The sequence below is a fragment of the Portunus trituberculatus genome, chromosome 41 (assembly GCF_017591435.1).
Source record: "Portunus trituberculatus isolate SZX2019 chromosome 41, ASM1759143v1, whole genome shotgun sequence".
NCBI classification, from domain to species: domain Eukaryota; kingdom Metazoa; phylum Arthropoda; class Malacostraca; order Decapoda; family Portunidae; genus Portunus; species Portunus trituberculatus.
In genome coordinates, this window is record NC_059295.1 from 28,921,033 (window position 1) to 28,941,301 (window position 20,269).

Genomic DNA, 20,269 nt, shown 5'->3' on the forward strand with positions numbered 1-20,269 from the left:
ATGCTGGTCTTCCCTTACTCCTTCCTAGTTCCATTATGTGGCATTTCTTGGCATTAAACTCCAATTTCCACTTCTTGCTCCATTCATAGATCTTGTTTAAATCTTCCTGCAACAGCAGACAGTCCTCTCTGGTTTTGATAACTCTTAGCAACTTTGCATCATCAGCGAATAAATTTATATAACTGTTTATCCCTATGTGAATGTCGTTTACATAAACTTGAAACATAATGGGGGCTAACACTGACCCTTGTGGCACTCCGCTAGTTACTTTACCCCAAGATGATTATCTATCTCTAATCACAGTTCTCATTTCCCTATCCTTCAAATAATCTCTTGTCCATTCGAGCAAGGTTCCACACAGTCCTCTTATGTACTCTAGTTTCCAAAGAAGTCTAAGCATACTGTGTCTACCCATCCATCTCTGTTTTCAAGTCCTGCAATAACTCTCGAGTAGAAGCTTAACAAGTTTGATTCACATGACTGCCCTGTCCTGAACCCAAATTGTCTGTTCAATATGACTTGCTCCTCTACTATAAATTCAACCCATTTTTCTTTGATAATTATTTCACATAACTTCCTTACGACACTTGTAAGTGACACTGGTCTGTAGTTTAGTGGTTCAGTTGCCTTTTCTCCTTTAAATATCGGTATTATGTTGGCTCTCTTCTACTCTAGTGGAACTTTCCCTTAATTTATTTAACTTTTAATTATTTCCCAAATTGGATCCAGTAATTGCTCTTTACATTCTTTTAACACCCAGCCTGATACACCATCTGGCCCCATTGCTTTTCTGACTTCCAACTTATCTAGTAATCTTCCAATACCCTGTTTGTGCACTGCAATCTCCTGTAATCCTTGGCAATATAATGTCCTATTAGGTTCTGTGAAATCATCATCCACAGTGAATACCGTTTTGAAACTCTCATTCATTATTTCACACATTTCCTTCTCTGTTTGGTATGTCTTCCCTTCTTTAATTATTTTTCCAATTGTTTCCTTATTCTTTGTTTTGCCATTTATAAACCTGTAGAAAAGTTTTGGCTCATCCTTGCTTTTATTCACTACATCCTTCACAAACTTTCTTTCTTCCTCTCTACTTACTCTAATATACTACTCATTTCTAGTATCTTTGTACTGCCAACTATTATAGTCATTTCTCTGCTTTAAAAGTTCCTTCAATGCATTATCTTTTGCTTCTTTTGCTTGTATACATCTAGCATTGTACCAAGCATGTATTTCTTTTCTGAACTCTATAAACAGGAACAAACTTTTTTACTCCTTCATTGTATTCTGTAAGAGTATGTCATATTTCTCTTGTAGTCTTCCTGCACATATCACTCCACTCAATATCAGCAAAATAACTCCTTAATTTTTCAAAATCCGCTCTTGCATAATCTAATCTCTCTCCTTTATAGTCCTCTCTGTAAATTATCTCATTTTCCCCCTGCATTTGCAACTCTAATGTTATATGATCCCTTTTCTCCATTGGACTAAGGTATTGTATGATTGGAGGGGACTCTAGTTTCTTTGTGAAAACTAGGTCAAGCAACAATGGTTCTTCTTCCCCACTGTACCTTGTTGACTCCTCCACCCACTGGTCCATTGTATGAACCATAGTCAACTGTAGTACTTTCTCGCTCCACTGCCCAGCATTATCCATTACTTCCATCTCTCTCCAGTTTATTTTTTTACAGTTGAAGTCTCCAACTAAGAGTATTCATCTTTTCTTATCATGTTATCTAGGCACTTTATCACCTCTCTTTGCATATCTTATTTGTTTTTTATACCATATGGGCTTTTCACAGGAATTTATGGGCTAAAGGGGATACTTTTTTGGGTACCTCCTATCTCAAAGCTCACCCTCTAGGAAACTGTTGCCCCGAGTGAGGAAGCCCAGCCTACACTCGGACCGTGGACAGGATTCGAACCCAGGCGCTTAGAGACCCTAGACCCCAAAGTACGCATGGTTCAACTGTACCACGGCCGCTTTATGCTCTTCTGATCCCCATGTATTAGTCTTTGGTGGAACATATGTAGCTATAATTTTTCTTTTCTTCAAATCATCTGTTCTGATTGTTACTCCCATTACTTCCACCTTGTCCACACCATATTGCACATCCTCCACTCCCACACTGCCATACAAATAAATTGTTGTCTCGTTAGTGCTGGTCAAGCCAGTGAAGCAAGAAGAGCAGTGTTGTCTGGGATATCACCCAAATGCACTGGCAATGTCAAAGTGTTTGCCTACCACTGGGTTGCATAACATACTGTGAAAAATCTATGAAATTATGAAAAGAACAATAAAGAAAATTATTGAAGCTTATCAAGAAAAGTCCAGTTATAATGTCTCAGTTTGAATTATTTGTTATATTTGTTATAGAAAAGTTTTATGTTCTTCTGAAGGAAAAATGCAAGATAATACATGTATTCTTACATGTATTAGAAAAAACAAAAAAGTATTTTTCAGTGAATTTTAAAACCAGATATTTTTCATTTATTGCTGTTTTGTTTCTTATGTTTATCTACAGCTATATGCAATTCAAAAGGGTCACCAATGGCAGCTTTTTTTTTACAATTTATCAAAATAATATCAGGAAAAATATAAAAGATCAATAAAAAAATCATTGAAGCTTGTCAAGGAAATGCCAATTGTGATACCTGTTTCAAGGATTTACTTTATAAAAGTGGTGTTATGTCCTTCTAATGGAAACATTGCAATATAGTATTCTTTACATGCATTAGGAAAAAAAGGAAACAAATTTATTTTTCATATGATTTTTAAAACACTAAAAATGAAATAAGCTTCAATTATTTATCAATCAATTATGTCTTCCTACACATACTGTTTATTGCAATTTTATTATATAATCCAATTTCTATTAATAGCAAGACTGAAATGTGATATATGTGAAAACTGTTGTATGATCCACTATAGTCTGTTCACTTTAGTCTGAGCCGTGAAGCCAAGCCTCATTTGAAAGGAGGCCGCTGATTGGCTGGCCCCCTCTCTCACTCACCTGTGTTGAAAGGCTGCATATGAATGCTTTGTGGTACATGCTTTTGTTTTATTCGTTATATCTCATCTTATACACATAAGACAGTTTCTGTTGGTACCGTTACACTCAACAGTAAATGCAGAAGCTTTGATACTAAGGGAAAAACAATTAATAAGCAATTATAAAGAAGTTTTAGCGAGTTGAAGTGGAAAACTTTTCGCGACATCTTTATAACACGGTTTACTTATCATCATATCCTTTGGATATATTTAAAGGAATGCTGTTATAAATGATTGCATTTCATAAAAGAATGTCTCCTGAACGTTATGCAACTTCCAAATTATAGTTAAAAGATAATGTAAGCGAAATAGAGAATTATTTATGGGAAAGTATGACTCGCGAGGAAAGGCGTGGCGGAGTGCCGCCTGGGAAGACACACTGCTGGTTCACCTTGATCCAGTTATAACTGGATTACGCTCCCACCGCGACCACTCCTCCGTGCCCTTCCTCGCGAGTCATACTTTCCCATAAATAATTCTGTATTTCGCTTACATTATCTTATAACTATAATTTGATAGTTGCATTACCTTCAGGAGACATCCCTTGATGAAATGCAATACTTTAAAGCAGCATTCCTTATAATATATACACAGAAAATGATGATAAATGAACTGTGTTATAAAGTTATCGCAATGCAGCCTTCACTTCAACTCGTCAAAACTTCTTTATTGTTGTATATTGCTATTTTTTCCTTGAGTATCGAAAGTTCCGCATTCACTGCTCAGGCTAAAGGTACCAACAGAAATCATCTGTCATGTGCATGAGACAAGATATAAGGAATAAAACATAAACATGTACCACGAGAGCAGTCAGTACACAGCCTCTCAACACAGTGAGCGGGGAGCTTGCCAGCCAATCAGCTCTCGCCATACCTTCATCCTCAACTCCTGGTCGTGCTGCCCACTGTCACTTGCCCGTCACCGCGAGTGACACCGTCTCATAAATAATTATGTAATTCGCTTACATTATCTTTTAACTATAATTTGGAAATTGCATACCGTTCAGGAGTCATTCTTTTATGAAATGCAATAATTTATAACAGCATTCCTTTAAATATATCCAAAGGATATGATGATAAGTAAACCGTGTTATAAAGATGTCGTGAAAAGTTTTCCACTTCAACTCGCTAAAACTTCTTTATAGTTGCTTATTAATTGTTTTTCCCCGAGTATCAAAGCTTCTGCATTTACTGTTGAGTGTAACAGTACCAACAGAAACTGTCTGGTATGTGTATAAGATGAGATATAACGCATAAAACAAAAGCATGTACCACAAAGCATTCGTGACACAGCCTTTCAACACAAGGTGAGTGAGAGAGGGTGCCAGCCAATCAGCAGCCTCCTTTCAAATGAGGCTCGGCTTCACGGCTCAGACTTAGGTGAACAAACTATAGTAGGTCACATCACAACAATGCATAGTAACTGATGACCAACCAGTGGGTTGTATCGTAGGTAATGTGTTAAAATAATTTACACTGTTTCCTATGGGGAAAATGGTTTTGGACTTAGAACGATAAGGACATGGAATAACTTTCTGGAACCAATTATGTTCAAAGTCCGAGAGTCCACTGTAATCTAATGTGGAGATTTCACAGCTCGCCTCTAGCTGAAACAGCTTCTATGGTGTTAGGTGTTAGATGGTTCCACCAGTTTTTCTCACCCACCCAATTGCTAAGTCTGTACAGGGACCTTATCTCTCCATGTATAAAGTATGCTTTACATGTCCCTCTCAAACAGCTCTTTTAAACAGGATGGAGTCACAGGCTTTTTGTCTTATCAATTCCTCTCTTCTAATTGACTGTCTTTAGCCTTTTTCTCATCACTGCATTGTTGCATCTCTTCCTTTCTTCTAATGTTAAAGTACCAACTGCACTTTTAATCTTGCTAACTACATGCCTTTCCTCCTCCTTCTACTGCCTAGTTGTAGCAAACTTTCTTTATTCTCTCACCATATTCTGTCTACCTCTCTAATGCAAGAGTTAATCAATATCCCCAATTATTCATCACTTTCTCTGGTATTCTCTGGATCTCCCTGTCTATTTCTGTATTTCCACTTGCCTATAACTTGCATTATTTCAAGTGAGAAGTTTCAAGATACTTACTTCTGGCTTTGACTGATGCTTTCAACTCTATATAGGCCCAGCACCTCAGTATGTCTTTTCATTGCAATTTTTGTTGCCCTTGCCAATGCCCTTCCTACATTAAAGAAGTTGTCTTTATGAATAAGATCATATACACAGCGTTTCAAGAGAATGACAATGATGATCATGACGGTGATACAAAGCTATATAGCAGTCTTACCTCTACCTTTAATGGAGCAATATTGGCAATAACTTTGACCCTGTACCAACAACCATCAGTCCATCGAGCAGCCCAGCAGGATCCCAGTGGAAGTTCCCAAACTTTGAGAGGCTCATCATCATCTTTGTATCTATCCTGAAGATCTTCTAACAATCTTGAGGAAGAAATACTTTAATATTATTGTCAAGTAATTTACCTTCATATCACAGCATTTTGCATTATTAGCACAAGATAAAAATACATTAAGGATGAACACTGAAATACATTAGATTAATTAACTTTTGTATCTTACAGCTATCATTTGTTTGACATCACACAAAATTTGCAGGAAATAAAAAATTGTACACTAAAGGATAGCCAGCACATAATATTGAAGTGGAGCCGAGAAGAAAAATTGCATAAAAGAAAACTTCTGAATGATGAAAGAAGTCATGCTTCTCATCTTGTTCGGACCTATGAACACCATCAGACGTATGAGAACATGTTATTAGATGAAGGACACAGCTTTGGTCATTTTCTTTCTATTTCATGAAAAAAAACTATAGCACTAAAACAAACACAAGCTACCTTCATATGAACAGTATATGTCTAGTTACCCACCTTTCAACCATCAAATTCCCTTGTTTGCCAAGAACCAAGTAAAAATGGCCAGGATTTTGCACATGGGATAGCACTGCCTCTTCTACATGCTCTTTGGGCATTATATATGGTAAAGGAAGCTCTACCATTGGAAGAGCATAAACTGGCACAACATCTTCCTCTGCAAGCCAGCAAAAAAAAAAATAAATAAATAAATAATAATAATAATAATAAAAAAGTAAATAAATAAATAAGAGAGAGAGAGAGAGAGAGAGAGAGAGAGAGAGAGAGAGAGAGAGAGAGAGAGAGAGAGAGAGAGAGAGAGAGAGAGAGTGTACTGAAGCATTTCTTCTGAATCAGTGTGTAGAGAAAATTATATTCTGAAGATACTTTGAGAAGAATCTTACCATATCCATGCAAATGGATTTTCATGTGCTTCTAAATCTTAAAGAAGGGAAAATCATAATTAACTCTAAATTACAATACACAATGATATGATAAAAGTAAATCTCCACATGTAGCTATGATATTCTAGATCTTTTGGTCAATATACACATACTGTCATGCTGCCATCCACAATTTTTTTCCAATCCCTAAAACTTTGTGTCATGCTCTGGACATTTGCAAAATACTTTATACATACTCAACAGATTATCTGGTTTACAAGCAATTCTCATGTGTACATATTTACCTGAAATACAATCAAGATTTCCATCAATATCCTCACTGAAGCACTGGATGGTATTCATATCTTCTTGAGGATTATCCGTGTGTTGCTTCTTAGGGATACCAGCTCCTTGCTCATTTGAAGTAGCCCATACACAGGTACAGTCTTTTTGAGACTCGCTTCTGGATTTACAATTTTCTTCACATTTCTTTTCAGCTTCCTCTTTTCTTGAGATCTTTGTGCTTTGATGTAGTTCAAATGACCTCTTACTAGTGACTGAATTATCACTAGATTCAGGCAAAGGTATATTTTTATGACACTGCTCTCTATCAGGCAAATTTTTAATGTCTGCCATAACTTGGCTTCTGTAGAAGAATTACAGCAAGTGATTGTATCATATAAAAAAATGATCCTAAATTTATGGTTGAATTTTATAAACCAAAATGAGATATACAGTGGAACCTTGAGTTACGAGGGATTGGACCTAGTCTAATAGTAATCCAAGAAATGAGCTGTTGCTCAGTCAACTTTCTTATTTTACTTGCAAGCCAAGATACGAGTTATAAGCAAGATGCAGTGAATGCCCAACATCCCACCTCTGATGCATTCAATTTGTATTTCTTTTTAAACTACCTAGCTCCACCATAGAAGCATTTTCGTGCTATGCTATCATTTTGTGCAGTTATTTTGCTAAATTTCTTGTCTGACTCTGGATCCAAAAAACAAATGGCACTAGACTATGTAATGACACATGCCTCACTTCAGAAACATTCTAGAAAAGGTAATGAAAGAGACCTCCTTGGATAGCTATTTTGTGAAATGCCATGCAGATGATAAAAAGAAAAGCGTGGCAAAAAGGCAAAATGCAATGAAAAAACTGAGTTAAACAAGTGAACAAAAAAAAAAAAAAAAATGTAGCAGTTAAGTTCAGCAATACAGTGTAGCATTAAGAATGTAAAGAGTAAGTTAACCTCTTCACTACGGACAACAGAAAACAGCTCTGGGTGCCATATCCAGACTCAGAGACAGTTCGTCTCTCTCTCTCTCTCTCTCTCTCTCTCTCTCTCTCTCTCTCTCTCTTTTCCACTACAGAAGTAATGATGATGGCAATTAAGTGATTTTTCATAATAATAAAATAAACCCACACATATTTTTGAGAAAAAGCATTATATAATCTGCCTTCTGAAGACCATTTTCAGATGACAAATGATAGAAAACATTAAATTTTATGGTAAACTAATCTATTGGTACCATAATGAAATGAAAAAAACAATATATAATTATTTCCAGCATGGCCTATCAATATTAATCCTGATATAAAAGAATCATATACCTTTGTAATTATGATGAAAGTCAAGTATGACATCATATCATATACAACCTATATTCTGAGAGATCTCATAAAGGATCCAGGAAAGAAAACACACCATCTTAGCAGAAAGTGGCCATGACGTAATATGCGTGTCATCTGTTGTGTCACGAACGCCCCAATATTGCAAAATACATGTCATCGTGTTGAAGGGGTTAATTGGGATTAGGTAAGAGTTTATGACAAATGAATGTAAACAAAAAGGCATGAAATAAAACACTCCTCCAATATCCTACACCAACATCCTCCACTCATGTTTACCCCTACGCAGGGGACAATGTTGTAAACAAACACCACACAAGGTTTCTGTTCACCTCTCTCCTGTTCTTGCCTGCTTAAAACTTCATTTCCTGTCTAAGTAACGTCTATACAGTGTCTAGTACAGGACCATCCTGTAGCTCTTCTACAATTAATAAAGCAGCCATGGTCTCCTACAGGCATCCATTTTTGTATGCTCCACCTAATGACTATCTGAAGTGAATGGGGGGAGGGGGGAAGAATGCAGAGGGTGTGTAATGTCCCATGGAATGCACCTCTGATCTCTTACACAAATATATTTTATAAGACCAGTTTATTTAATTACATTCTCTTTTGTTATGTTTTATAATGGTTTTATACAATATTTGTTATTCATAAATATATTTCCCTTACCTAAGAACATGTAAGAAAAAAACTGGGTTCTTTTGGGAGGCTGGAATGGATCAATAGCATTTCCATTATTTTCAATGGGGAATATTTGTTGGAGTTACAAGGAAATTGAGATATGAGCTCCATCATAGAACAAATTAAACTCATAACTCAATGTACCACTGTATTTCCTATGAGTATGGCTAGAATCTAATGGAAACACAGTGATGATGAGTGAGAGTACTGTAATATACACTGAAAAGAAATTGGGATGGTGAAGAAATAAAGGTGGATAACTAATCTAAAACCTCAAGCACTTACTTGGTAACAAATGGTATATAGCTGTCCTCTGTAAAATCTACTTCGGTGTGAAATTCCTTTAGTGTGGAAGAAATCTGTCAAAGACGTTATAAAGTATCACAAATAAATTATATAAAATCAATAATCACCACAATGTGAAAAGAGACGACTAACTGAATGTATTTGATTACTTCATCTTTTAACTGACAATATTTGATCATTATATCTTCTTTCTTATTACTGCATTCATTTTATTCTTTCTTGAAGATACCTTTCAAGTCTACTAAGAAAACAAGTATGTATACACAAATTAAAACCCGTACAGGGTCAGGCCACAATAAAATCACATTTCACAATTTTATTGCAGCTTGATCTGTTATTATTAAGACTTTTTTCTGTATATATTGTATATGTACTCTTATACAGGTATCCAATTTCTTTCTACTGATTATTTACTTACTTATTTACTGAAGATAATAAATGATCCCACCATTTTCCATGCTCAAAGAATATTGTGATAGTGGCCTTTTACATGTTATTATTATTATTATATCTATCACATTGTGAATAGGTACATTATTATGTTGATATATATACTTTGTACCAGCGCACTCTGCATGTGATCCCATGCATGCCTTACAGTGGCATCATGTTCAGTTGTGAGCTCTCTGAGGATTCCCAATGTGACTTCGATGATCAGGATTCTTCTGATAAATCTTACCTTCCATCTTTAAATTATGATTCAGATTAGGTTGACAGCGCACTTCTTTATCAAGAAATGACAGTGTTGAAAGTGAGAGCTTTGAGGTAGACGAAATGCAAACTTCTCCAGACCAGGCAGGATTAGAGTCAGATGATATAAACCATACTTAGAGGGCTGTAACAACTACCAGAATATCTAAATTCTATGAAGGAAAATTAACAACACTGAACAAATAGTGAAGATTGAGAAACAAATCCTCATGATTTATACATCAAGCATGTATATTACATTTATGCTTTGTACTTTTTTTTACGGGATTTTTTTCTGCAGGGAAATATATTACTGGGATTTCTCAATTTATGTGTCTAGAATATGTGATTTTGAAATAACAAAGGTAAAAAAAATATATAGTAATTTTTTTCATATTACACAGATTATTTAGAATAACACAATGTCAAGAAAATTAAATTGCACAGCTGATTTCGTTCCGTGATGAGGACACCAGGCCATGTTCTACAAAACATCATACAGTAATAACATGGTCACATGGACATTTTAGACACAAGTCCATCTATGACAGACTCTAACCTTGTGACACACATGGCTGTATATACCATAACATGATTCCCAACAGTTTTTATTATCAACTTAATAAATATCACCAATCATGAGTAAATAATGTTCTTCTTTGATGCAATAATGCATTATTATAAATAATTGCTGGGAGCAGTACAATCAGTTTTCCCAAAACTTAAACAAACGTTGCCAATGTGGCATGTGTCAGGCTGTCGGGCATGATCTTCTCATGTTTCTTTTGTTTGGATACACTGTCTAACTATTCCCTAAAGTAGTAATATGATACCAAAATAATTTTGATCAAAGAAAATTGTGTCAAGAACCTATTTCTTTCTATATATTTAAAGTTGAGAAATTGTTTGTCTTAAGAGGATCAATGGAGTGACGGTCATGAATAGTACAGTAAATGGTATTAAAATGGCCACAGATGGTTCAAGCTGCAATACAGAAATTAACCATTGACTCACTGGTGGGTCAAATGGCCCTGACCCCATTGGTGGGTCAGGTCACAGAATATATTAAATGGAGAGTTTTACATGGATGTTGTCTTCATTAATTACAAAAAATCTATTTGGCTTTATTCTTCAAATGCAATAACACTGCATGCATTCATCACAACTCCTGCCTGGTGGGCCAACAAGCCATCTCCATTTTGCATTTTACAAGATTTTTCTTATATAGTAGTTGTTTTTCAAATCAATACATCAACAAAATGTAAAATTCTCTTAAAATTCAAAGTGAAGCATTCAATATCTTTAAAAAAGGGGACAAAAGCCATCCAAAGGAGAGTCACCAAGTGGGACAAATGGTTAAAAAATGGGACAATCTTGTAAATGCAAATCGCTATTCTCAGGTCCCATAAGTCTTTCCTTAGTATATGCCATATTTACGTGACAAATTGGGAAATCATCAGAGAAGTTGCAAAACTGCACACAATGTTAACATGAAAATTTTGTTTCTACATATTTTGGTAAAAAATCTTACTTCATTTTGCCAATTTGCAAAAAATCTGGAGTTTCTTGATACAAAGCTGTGGGCTGCTGCAACTCTTGTGTAAACAATGAATTTGTAGAGCAGAAAACTTAAAGAACATTAATAAATTCAAAATGACTTTCAAAACAATAAACTTTTAATATTGTAATATTTTTACCTTGAGGAATACAAAAAGATGCATATGCACTCACCTTTTCCTTTCTGGCAGGCAGAGGATGAGGCTGGGATGGCACAGAAGGATAGACCGCTTGAGGACCCTCAGTCATATGTGACATTAAAGGTTGGATTGGAGAAGAAGGCAGATCTGGGTTTGGAGGTAGGGTACTGGAAGACTGAGCTTGGGGTAGAGACAAAAGGGTACTGGAAGACTGAGCTTGGGGAAGAGACAAACTTAAAGGAGGTGAGGCTTGTTGATAAGGCTGAGGTGACCTTAAAGATTGGACTGGGTGTGAAAGTGGTTTAGGGGTAAAAGATAAGATATTTTGGGAACATTGAGCTGTGGAAGGAGTAAAGTGTTGTTGGAAGGACTGAGCTGAAAGGGAGGACAAACCTGGGACATGAGACAAAGTTTGTGGGAAGGGTCTGGTAGAGAAAGAAAACATGTAAGAAGGAGGTAAAGCCTGTGGAAAATATTTGGCTGGGATTAGGGACATGCCTGGAAGAGGAAGGGGGTAAGGGAAGGATTTAGTACAGAATTTTGACATGGCTGGAGGAGGGATTTGTGGGAAGGATTGGGATTGAAATGGAGGCATGTCTGGAGTAAGAGGGGTGTGTGGGAAGGGAAAGGTATGGAATGGAGGCATGTTTGGAGTAAGCAGAGTATGTGGGAAGGAACAGGTATGGAATGGAGGCATGTCTGGAGTAAGTGGGGTGTGTGGGAAGGGATAGGTATGGAATGGAGGCATGTCTGGCACAAGAGAGGTGCGTGGGTAGGAGTGGTTATGGAGTGAGCACATTTTCTGAGGAGAATTGATTTCTGAGGACTGGCAAGGGCTTAGGGATGTGTGAAGATCAGGGAGGATTTGTGCAAAAGGGTGGCAATGAGGTGGCAGCATATCTGGAGGAGACAACACTTGTGGGGAGGAATGCTCAAGGAATGAGGACGTGTCTGACACAGGAAGGGCTTGTGGGAAGGACTGGCTAGTGTGCAGAATCTGGTGCATGGGTTGCTGGACAGTAACGTCAGGGACTGGAGGGAAACCTGACGGACTTAGTGTGATTGCTTCTTTTCTGACAGAAGGATAGCCTAAGGTAGGCAGTGTGGTGGCTTGTAAGAGGAGATGGGGTGAAGATGGAGCTGAAGGAGAATGTAAGGACTGTGTATATGAGTGAGGTTGGGAGGAAGACACATCTGGCTGAAGAGGTGAAAAATCTGGGGAGGGAGGTGCTGGGAATGGAGATAAGATCTGTGCAGAAGATTTGATTTGTAAGCATGAATGAGCTGGGAGTGCAGTTAAGTCTGAAGACTGGTCTTTTCTCAAAGGCCTGGCTGAGGGTGATGGGTCAACAGGACACACTACATCATGTGTGGCAAGTGACTGAAGGAGTACAGCAGACTGGAGTCTCAATTTGGTCTTTGGTTCTGACTGCTTTCTTATTTTTCGTTTATTCCTAAAAATAAAAGGAAGAAAACACTAAATTAATATATAAAGAGGTGCAAAGTAATAAATATGAAAAGTAAAAATAACAAATGCAAGTTAATTGGCAGTCCAAGTAAAACAATTTGACAAATTAGTCACAGCACAGGTTTAATCCATCCAGTGGCAACACCATAAATTCACGGCATCTTGTTCACCAGGGCTCAGTGCCACCACTGTAAATTTATGGGAGCAATCTATAAAAATTCTGCGATATTTACAGGCAATCCCCGCTTCACGAAGGGGTTACGTTCCTATAAAAACCTTCGTTAGCGAAACTTCGTTAAGCAAACCGATTATAACAAGTTTAACCCCTGACTTGAACTTCCATTGAGAGTAAACAAAGCGAGAGTGCATCATAGTACAGTGAAAGGTTTAATGAAAGTAAAAATTATGACGTTAAACATTTAGGCAGTTTAATTTAAGTCATTATAATGTACACTAATGTTTGTATGTACATAACTTTATAATGTTGATGATCTTAAATTTATGAAGGGAGGGATAGTGAAACGGGAAAGACACTAACCATCAACTTGTGGAATGTAAACAAAGGGCGCATCATTGTATCACATACAAAACTTATGTACCACATTTCCACAAGGCTTTCCATTTTATCCATTGTAGAGTCACGAGTTCAGGTGGTTATTTTAGCTTGCAAGGAAGAGTCTCACCAGCCTTCTAAATAGTTTGCTGACTTGAAAATAGTAGAAACAGTAGATGGAGTCAAGATGGTGGCGAGCAATGCTATTAGTTTTCTCGCCTCTCGTGTCTGTGAATAATATCCAGCTTCACTTCTCGAGTAAGAGACTTCTTGGTCTACTTAGCAATGCTAGGCAACATTGCAGGGCGTTTTAGTGATAAGTTGAGCGAGGGAAGACAAGCTGCTGCTGACGCTGTTATTGTTTTGAACCAGGGGAGTGAGTGCTGTGCGTTTTGTCCACAAAAGGTGCTGGTGTATTCAAAAGCCTGTCGGCTTGTGTGATATGGCGGTGCTTTCAAACTTGGAAAAAATTACCTGGATAAAACTTCGGTAAAGTGAGTTTGGTGTTCGTTAAACGAGCAGATGGTAGTAAAATGAAACCTTCGTTGTAGCGAAATTTCATTGTGTGAACCTTCGTTAAGAGGGGTTTGCCTGTATTTGTTAAATGAACTTGACAAAAAATACACTGCACATACTCCAAGCCTTCGCCTTAGTCGGTGGATGTGTTTATTTATTGGTGCGCCTTTTGTAAGGGGCACAAGCAGCGATCATGTTAGTTCTTGCAGAGCCATATCGTCAGTGGAAATCATGGCACACCATCATAGTTTGAATGACAAACAGATTTACTTTTAGTTTATTGTGTTTGGTAATGAGAAAATGTTACTAGACATGTATGATGATGATTCAGTAGCTGAAAAAGACTATGTACATTTAATAAAGACAACATTATTTAATATACATCAAAGCCACCCAACATTTAAGGTATATACTGTATATTCAAAAAAATTTTTCACTTGTTAAACCACTTTTTTTGCATGTTTTTTCATTATCTTTATATTACTTGGAATTTTTTAAGGTCATACAAAAAAAAATTAATTAATTAAAAGCTGCCCGACATCACAGACAGATGCAGTGTTAAAATGGCCCGTATCGTGCAGGTATGTATGTGTTCAAGGTATGAAAAAGCCTTAGAAATTATAGTTAGCATAGATCCCAGATATAGGGCAAATACAGAATTAGAACAAATTTCAATAAGAGTTAAAAAACTGAAATCCCAAAGAAATATTAAAATTACATTTGGCACTGGTCAGATCCCATTAAGATTATTTGTCCCTCCTGCATAGAAAAAAAAAATTCCACGTTTTGCTGCCCTTGGCCAGTTGTCCCTCCTGCATGAAAAAAAAAAAAAATTATGTGAAATTCTGTTCCTCATATCACAGAAAGGATATTGGTCCTTTTTTTATGCACAAAAGGAAACTGGCCAAGGGCAACAAACAGTATTAAAAAAAGACCCACTGGCTTGTCAGTTCCCTTAAATAGAGAGAGAGAGAGAGAGAGAGAGAGAGAGAGAGAGAGAGAGAGAGAGAGAGAGAGAGAGAGAGAGAGAGAGAGAGAGAGAGAGAGAGAGAGAGAGAGAGAGAGAGAGAGAGAGAGAGTATTCAGCAAAGACATTTTCAATATAAATACATGTCTAACAAGAACATGACTTTTACTTAGGTTACAGGAATAAGAATTCTGAAAATACCCTATAAAGACTGACAGCCATAAAAATTCACTAAAACCAAAGCAAAGCTGCTAATATGACAAACTCATAACCAATGAGCTCTACAACTTTTACATTCATGATAATGATCTATTCATCTATCTATCTCTTTATCATGCAGGCAATTCAACACTGGATACTTCAAACAAAGCATTACACACTCATACACATATCATTCACATTCTTAGCACAATCAGCCCTGGTGTAAAGGGATAGAATTGTGGACCACAATGCTATTCCATGAGCAGCTGCACAGCTCACCAGATATTGTACCACCACAGTAAAGGCTGAGCAGCATACACCAGTTTATCATTTCCTCCTTCCCCTTCACAATGGGACTACTTCTAGTAATGATGATAATGACAATTACCACAATCAAAATAAGTTTCAAAATTAACAAGAGATCCAAATTAATTTCTAAATAAGAATGAAATGCATATTGAAAAATCACATGCAATCAAAATGCACTAACCTTAGTATCTTCCGAAGCAGAACCAGGTCATACTGCACAGCTATTGGCCATATAACTGTAGGCATTCTAAATTTTAAAGTGCATGTCTTATCAGGGCTATACATACATGTTTTGTTCAACATACCCCAGTTTTCCTCCACTAAAGATGTTATGACTTTAAAGAGATTAGTTCCCAAACCATCAATTTCTTGCTGTAGTTTTACATCAAAGCCATGAGCAATTGTATCATGACTGTTCTGATTTTTCTCTGTATCTTTCATTCCAATGTCATGTTCACAGTGAAAGTTCTCCATTACTTCAGTATAACACTGAGCTAACACTGCTACAGCATTACTGAAATCACTAGGTACCGTGTTCCTGACATGATTACTATAATTGTCTTGAAACTCTTTGAATCCATCAGTACTCCACTGATCAACATAATCTGTGGACAAATAAATAACATACGTTTTATCAAGGAAAACATTAAACAATAGATATTTTGAATTACAAGGTCATATAGTACATGAGATCATAATGAGAAAAGCAAGTGTTAGAAGAAATAAAAATATATATCCTTCAAGTTATATAACATTTCAAATGGGATAACTTTTGAATGAGGGATTTCAAATTTTTCTTGCTTATTTTTTTAGCTTATGTTATGTAACACATGGTCTTGTGCCCTATTTGTATTTTAAGAGAATAAAAATACTTTTTGTTATGGGCACTTTGGTCATATGTGTACTATATGATTAGCTACAGCAACTTGATGTGATGTTCCATGCATCAAGAAAGGTAATGATAATGATCATGATAATGTAATAGGAAGACCCACTTCTTTATACTGAATTTCTAATAATATCTGGGGGTATTAGTGTTCACATAAAGATAGATGAAGGTTAAGACATCAAAGTGGTACATTTTGAAGCAACTGCCCAATCATTTGCTCTATGCATAAATCTGTTCCCTATATATATCATATAAGAATCAAAATGTGATTGAGAAATTGAAAATAAGCAAAAGTATACTTACATCTCTTCAAGTTAAACAAGCAATCATTGATAGTATTCTGCAGAAAGTTAAACAAGTGCAGTACTTCTTGCAGTACATAGCATGCCCGGGGACACTGAAGGCATAATTCTTCCACTGGTAGATATTTCTTGCTGACTGCAAGCTTGCACACCTGTCACATAATACAGCTACTGAGAACATGGATTTCATGCAAGCACACTCACTCACTCACTCACACACAGAGTAACTAGATGCAAATATGTAATTTGTGAACTGCACTCAGATCTAGTTTAAGGGAAAGAGCCTCCTCGTGGCCTCCTGCCAGGCAACGCGATTTAACTTTGCAAATCGATTCCAAAATTAACTTGCGGCTAATACTTTCCCTCCTGAAGCAGCTTTTTGCAATATTTGACTGCTTCTGCACACTCTGCCTATTGTATACCTCCTGAAGGTGATTTTGTGACACACAAAGGTATTGGTGCACTGTGTCACTATGGCAGAGGCCCAGGTGGACAAAAGCCCCACCTGCCCCACATGTTCCCAAGTCTTCCGGAATTTTCAAGGGAGACGGGTTCATGAGCGCGCCCGGCACCCCTCCCAGTTCCACGCTGGGGAAGTGGTCGCTCTAAAGGCCGAGCGCCAGAGGGCAAGATGGGACCCTGAGGAGATAGCAATGATGGCGGACTATGAGGCGGCTAATCTTAGGGCCTCAAACATCAACCAGAAGATCCAGGAAGATGTCCTCCCCATCGAACAATTGAATGGATAAAGGGGGCACGCCGGTCTGAATCCTACAAGGCCCGGGTCAGATCGGCTGCTGGGCCGAGCAGTCCGCCATCGGCGCTGGACCCTCGGGGTCCTGCAACCTCGCCTCCTATAACATCTACTGGCCGTTCAACTCATAACTCTGTCCCTGGCAGTCCCCAGCCACCTCCTCCTCACATAATGTCCGAGGAAGGTGTCCACGCTTGCGTGCAGCAATTATCTAATGCCCTTGGACTTTCCGTTCCCAGCGGCATTGGCGAGGTGGAGCACCAAGTAGACCTGCGGTGCCCACCAAGTGCTTATAGATACAGACCTCCGGGAAGGGGCGGCCCGATGAGTCAAAAAAAGAAGGCTGTTCGGAGAAGGCAATTTAGGAGAGAACAGATAATGTGGCGTAAAGAGAGAGGCCGGGCCATTAAGGAAATACTGGAAGGTATTCCTGACGGTCCACCTACCATTCTGCCCAATATGAAGGCCTTCTGGGCTGGCCTCTTTTAGAGACAGTCTGCAAATGAGACAAAAACACCTGCTTTTATTAGGCCTACTCTTGATGTCGCCGGCCCGATAACAGAGGAAGAGATCAAGCAAGCCATTAGATCCACTAAGGCTGCTACTGCCCCCAGACCGAATGGCAGAGGACTTGAGTGGATCCGTGCACTCGAGTTAAGGATGGGCTTTTAATGCCCTCCTGCTCCTAAAAGAAGTCCCTTGGAGATGGGCCAAGGGACGAACAACTTTAATCCCAAAGAAGCCTGAGGCCAAGGAGCCAAGTGAGTTTCACCCTCTCACGATAACATCAATCCTTCTTAGGCTCTTTAACCCCTTCAATACGGTGACGCCTATGTAGGCGTCATGAAGCCCCAGTAGCAAATACGGTGACGCCTACGTAGGCGTCATATTTCTTTTCTGAGCTTTCTTCAGTTCAGTTGTCCCGTATAGTGTGTTGGATACCAACTACACATGCCGTATGCTGTCTTTGAAATCCTAGTGCTCCTCCCACCATCCTTGTCTCCACCAATCACTAAAGATAAGCTACATGCGTCCCGCCTTGTGTCTAAAATTACCCAATGGCATAGACTGTTCCCATCTCTCTCTCTCTCTCTCTCTCTCTCTCTCTCTCTCTCTCTCTCTCTCTCTCTCTCTCCCCATCTCCCTCCTCCTCCCCATCTCCCTTTCCTCTCCCCCATCTCCCTTTCCTCCCTCTCCATCTCCCTTCCCTCCATCACTCTCTCCTTTCGAAGATAAGTTACATGCGTCCGCCTTGTAACATTCATGAAAACACACACACACACACACACACACACACACACACACACACACACACACACACACACACACACACACACACACAAAACACAACAAATTTTCTAATCTCTCTCTCTCTCTCTCTCTCTCTCTCTCTCTCTCTCTCTCTCTCTCTCTCCCCTCTCCCTTCCCTCCCTCCCCTCTCTTCCTCTCGAAAGATTAGCTACATGCGTCCTGCTTGTGTCAAAAATATTAGCAAATGTCACTCACTCACTCTCTCTCTCTCTCTCTCTCTCTCTCTCTCTCTCTCTCTCTCTCTCTCTCTCTCTCTCTCTCTCGAAGAGAGAAGCGTCCACTTTCCTCTTCGAAGGCGATATAGTGACTAAAAAATAGCAGCATAATACACAAAGACGACAAGTATGACAAGCTTGCAAGAGTTTCCCGCGCTCGGGCGTGCGGTACTACCACCCGTATATCATACAGGCGGGCTTTTTAAACATCCGGCGCAAAGGGGTTAATAAGATCATTGCAGCACGTCTCATGGCGGTGTCGCCCTTGCCTGCACAGCAGAAAGGGTTCGCGCCCGAGGAGGGTATGGCGGCCAACATCCTCCTCGTCCAAAGACTGATCAGTGACGCCAAGGCCCGCTATAAGAACCTGTCTGTAGCCTTCATTGATTTCAAGAAAGCCTTCGACTCACGTGAGTCACCCATCCCTGGTAGCCGCGACCAGGAGATGGGGTTTTCCACCTGTACTCACTGAGTTAATCACAAGCCTATATGAAAAGGCTAGCACGAATATTCTCGGGAATAACATCAATATTACAAGGGGAGTGCTCCAGGGAGACCCACTGTCTCCCTATTTGTTCAACATCACCTTGGACTGGGCACTCTCCTCTTTGCCGGCAGATGTAGGGGCGCATCTAGCCAGCATACCCCTGAGTTATATCGCCTATGCTGACGATGTGGTACTCACAGCATCCACCCCCCGGGGCCTTCAGGCTTCGATTGATGGGCTGGTCATCGAGGCCAGGAGGGTGGGGCTGGAATTGGGCCATGAGAAATGTGCCACAATTAACATCATTGGTGACAGAAAGAGGAAGAGGTGGCTGGTTGACCCTTCCATCTTTTATGCCGGTGACAGGAGGTTGAGAGCGGTGATGCCCGGCAAGAGTTATAAATACAGATCAAACAGTGAAACACACACACACACACACACACACACACACACACACACACACACGGGAGCCAAACCAAGAGGACCCAAGAGCGAGATTATTGAAATACCTCTGGGATTATGACAGCCAGGAGATTGGAGAAAGGAGAGGGAATTTTCCAGATTTAAGGAGGAAAGAGTCAACACGAGAAGGATGATCACAATGGATAGAAATATTAAAGTTTTGAGGGAGATGGTTGCTGGAATTTTTTAAAAGCAGGATCAGCTGATCGCAGAAAACCTAGAGCTGAGAGAGAGATATGAAAAGTTAGCGAGTACTGTTAGAATGAACAATGACATGAAGAAAACTCTGAAGGAAATACAGAGGGAAAAAAGTGCCCTTAATGGCAAATGTGCAAACTATGAAGTAGTACTACAAGGACTTGAGGAAAGGCTACACACTAATGTGGAAACAGGAAAGGGAATAAGTGAAGCAAAACTAGAGGAATGGAGTAAGGTCTGGAAAAAAGAACAAGAAAAAGTTAATTTTGCAAAAACCACTTAAGCAACAAAAAAAAAAAAAAGAGTAAAC

The 20,269-nt window shown here is 38.7% G+C and overlaps 1 protein-coding gene across 2 annotated transcripts in view; it reads right to left on the reverse strand.

Moving 5' to 3' along the window:
* LOC123516972 overlaps positions 1–20,269 on the reverse strand; it is a 65,446-nt gene that overhangs the window by 33,218 nt on the left and 11,959 nt on the right. For both annotated transcript variants that reach the window (XM_045276773.1, XM_045276772.1), the window contains exons 3-9: positions 16,534–16,684; positions 15,523–15,946; positions 11,362–12,781; positions 8,920–8,993; positions 6,627–6,967; positions 5,957–6,116; positions 5,357–5,510 (exon numbers count right to left, since the gene is read on the reverse strand). In XM_045276773.1, the coding sequence (XP_045132708.1) occupies positions 5,357–5,510; positions 5,957–6,116; positions 6,627–6,967; positions 8,920–8,993; positions 11,362–12,781; positions 15,523–15,946; positions 16,534–16,684 (2,724 nt within the window). The remainder of the gene's footprint in view (positions 1–5,356; positions 5,511–5,956; positions 6,117–6,626; positions 6,968–8,919; positions 8,994–11,361; positions 12,782–15,522; positions 15,947–16,533; positions 16,685–20,269) is intronic.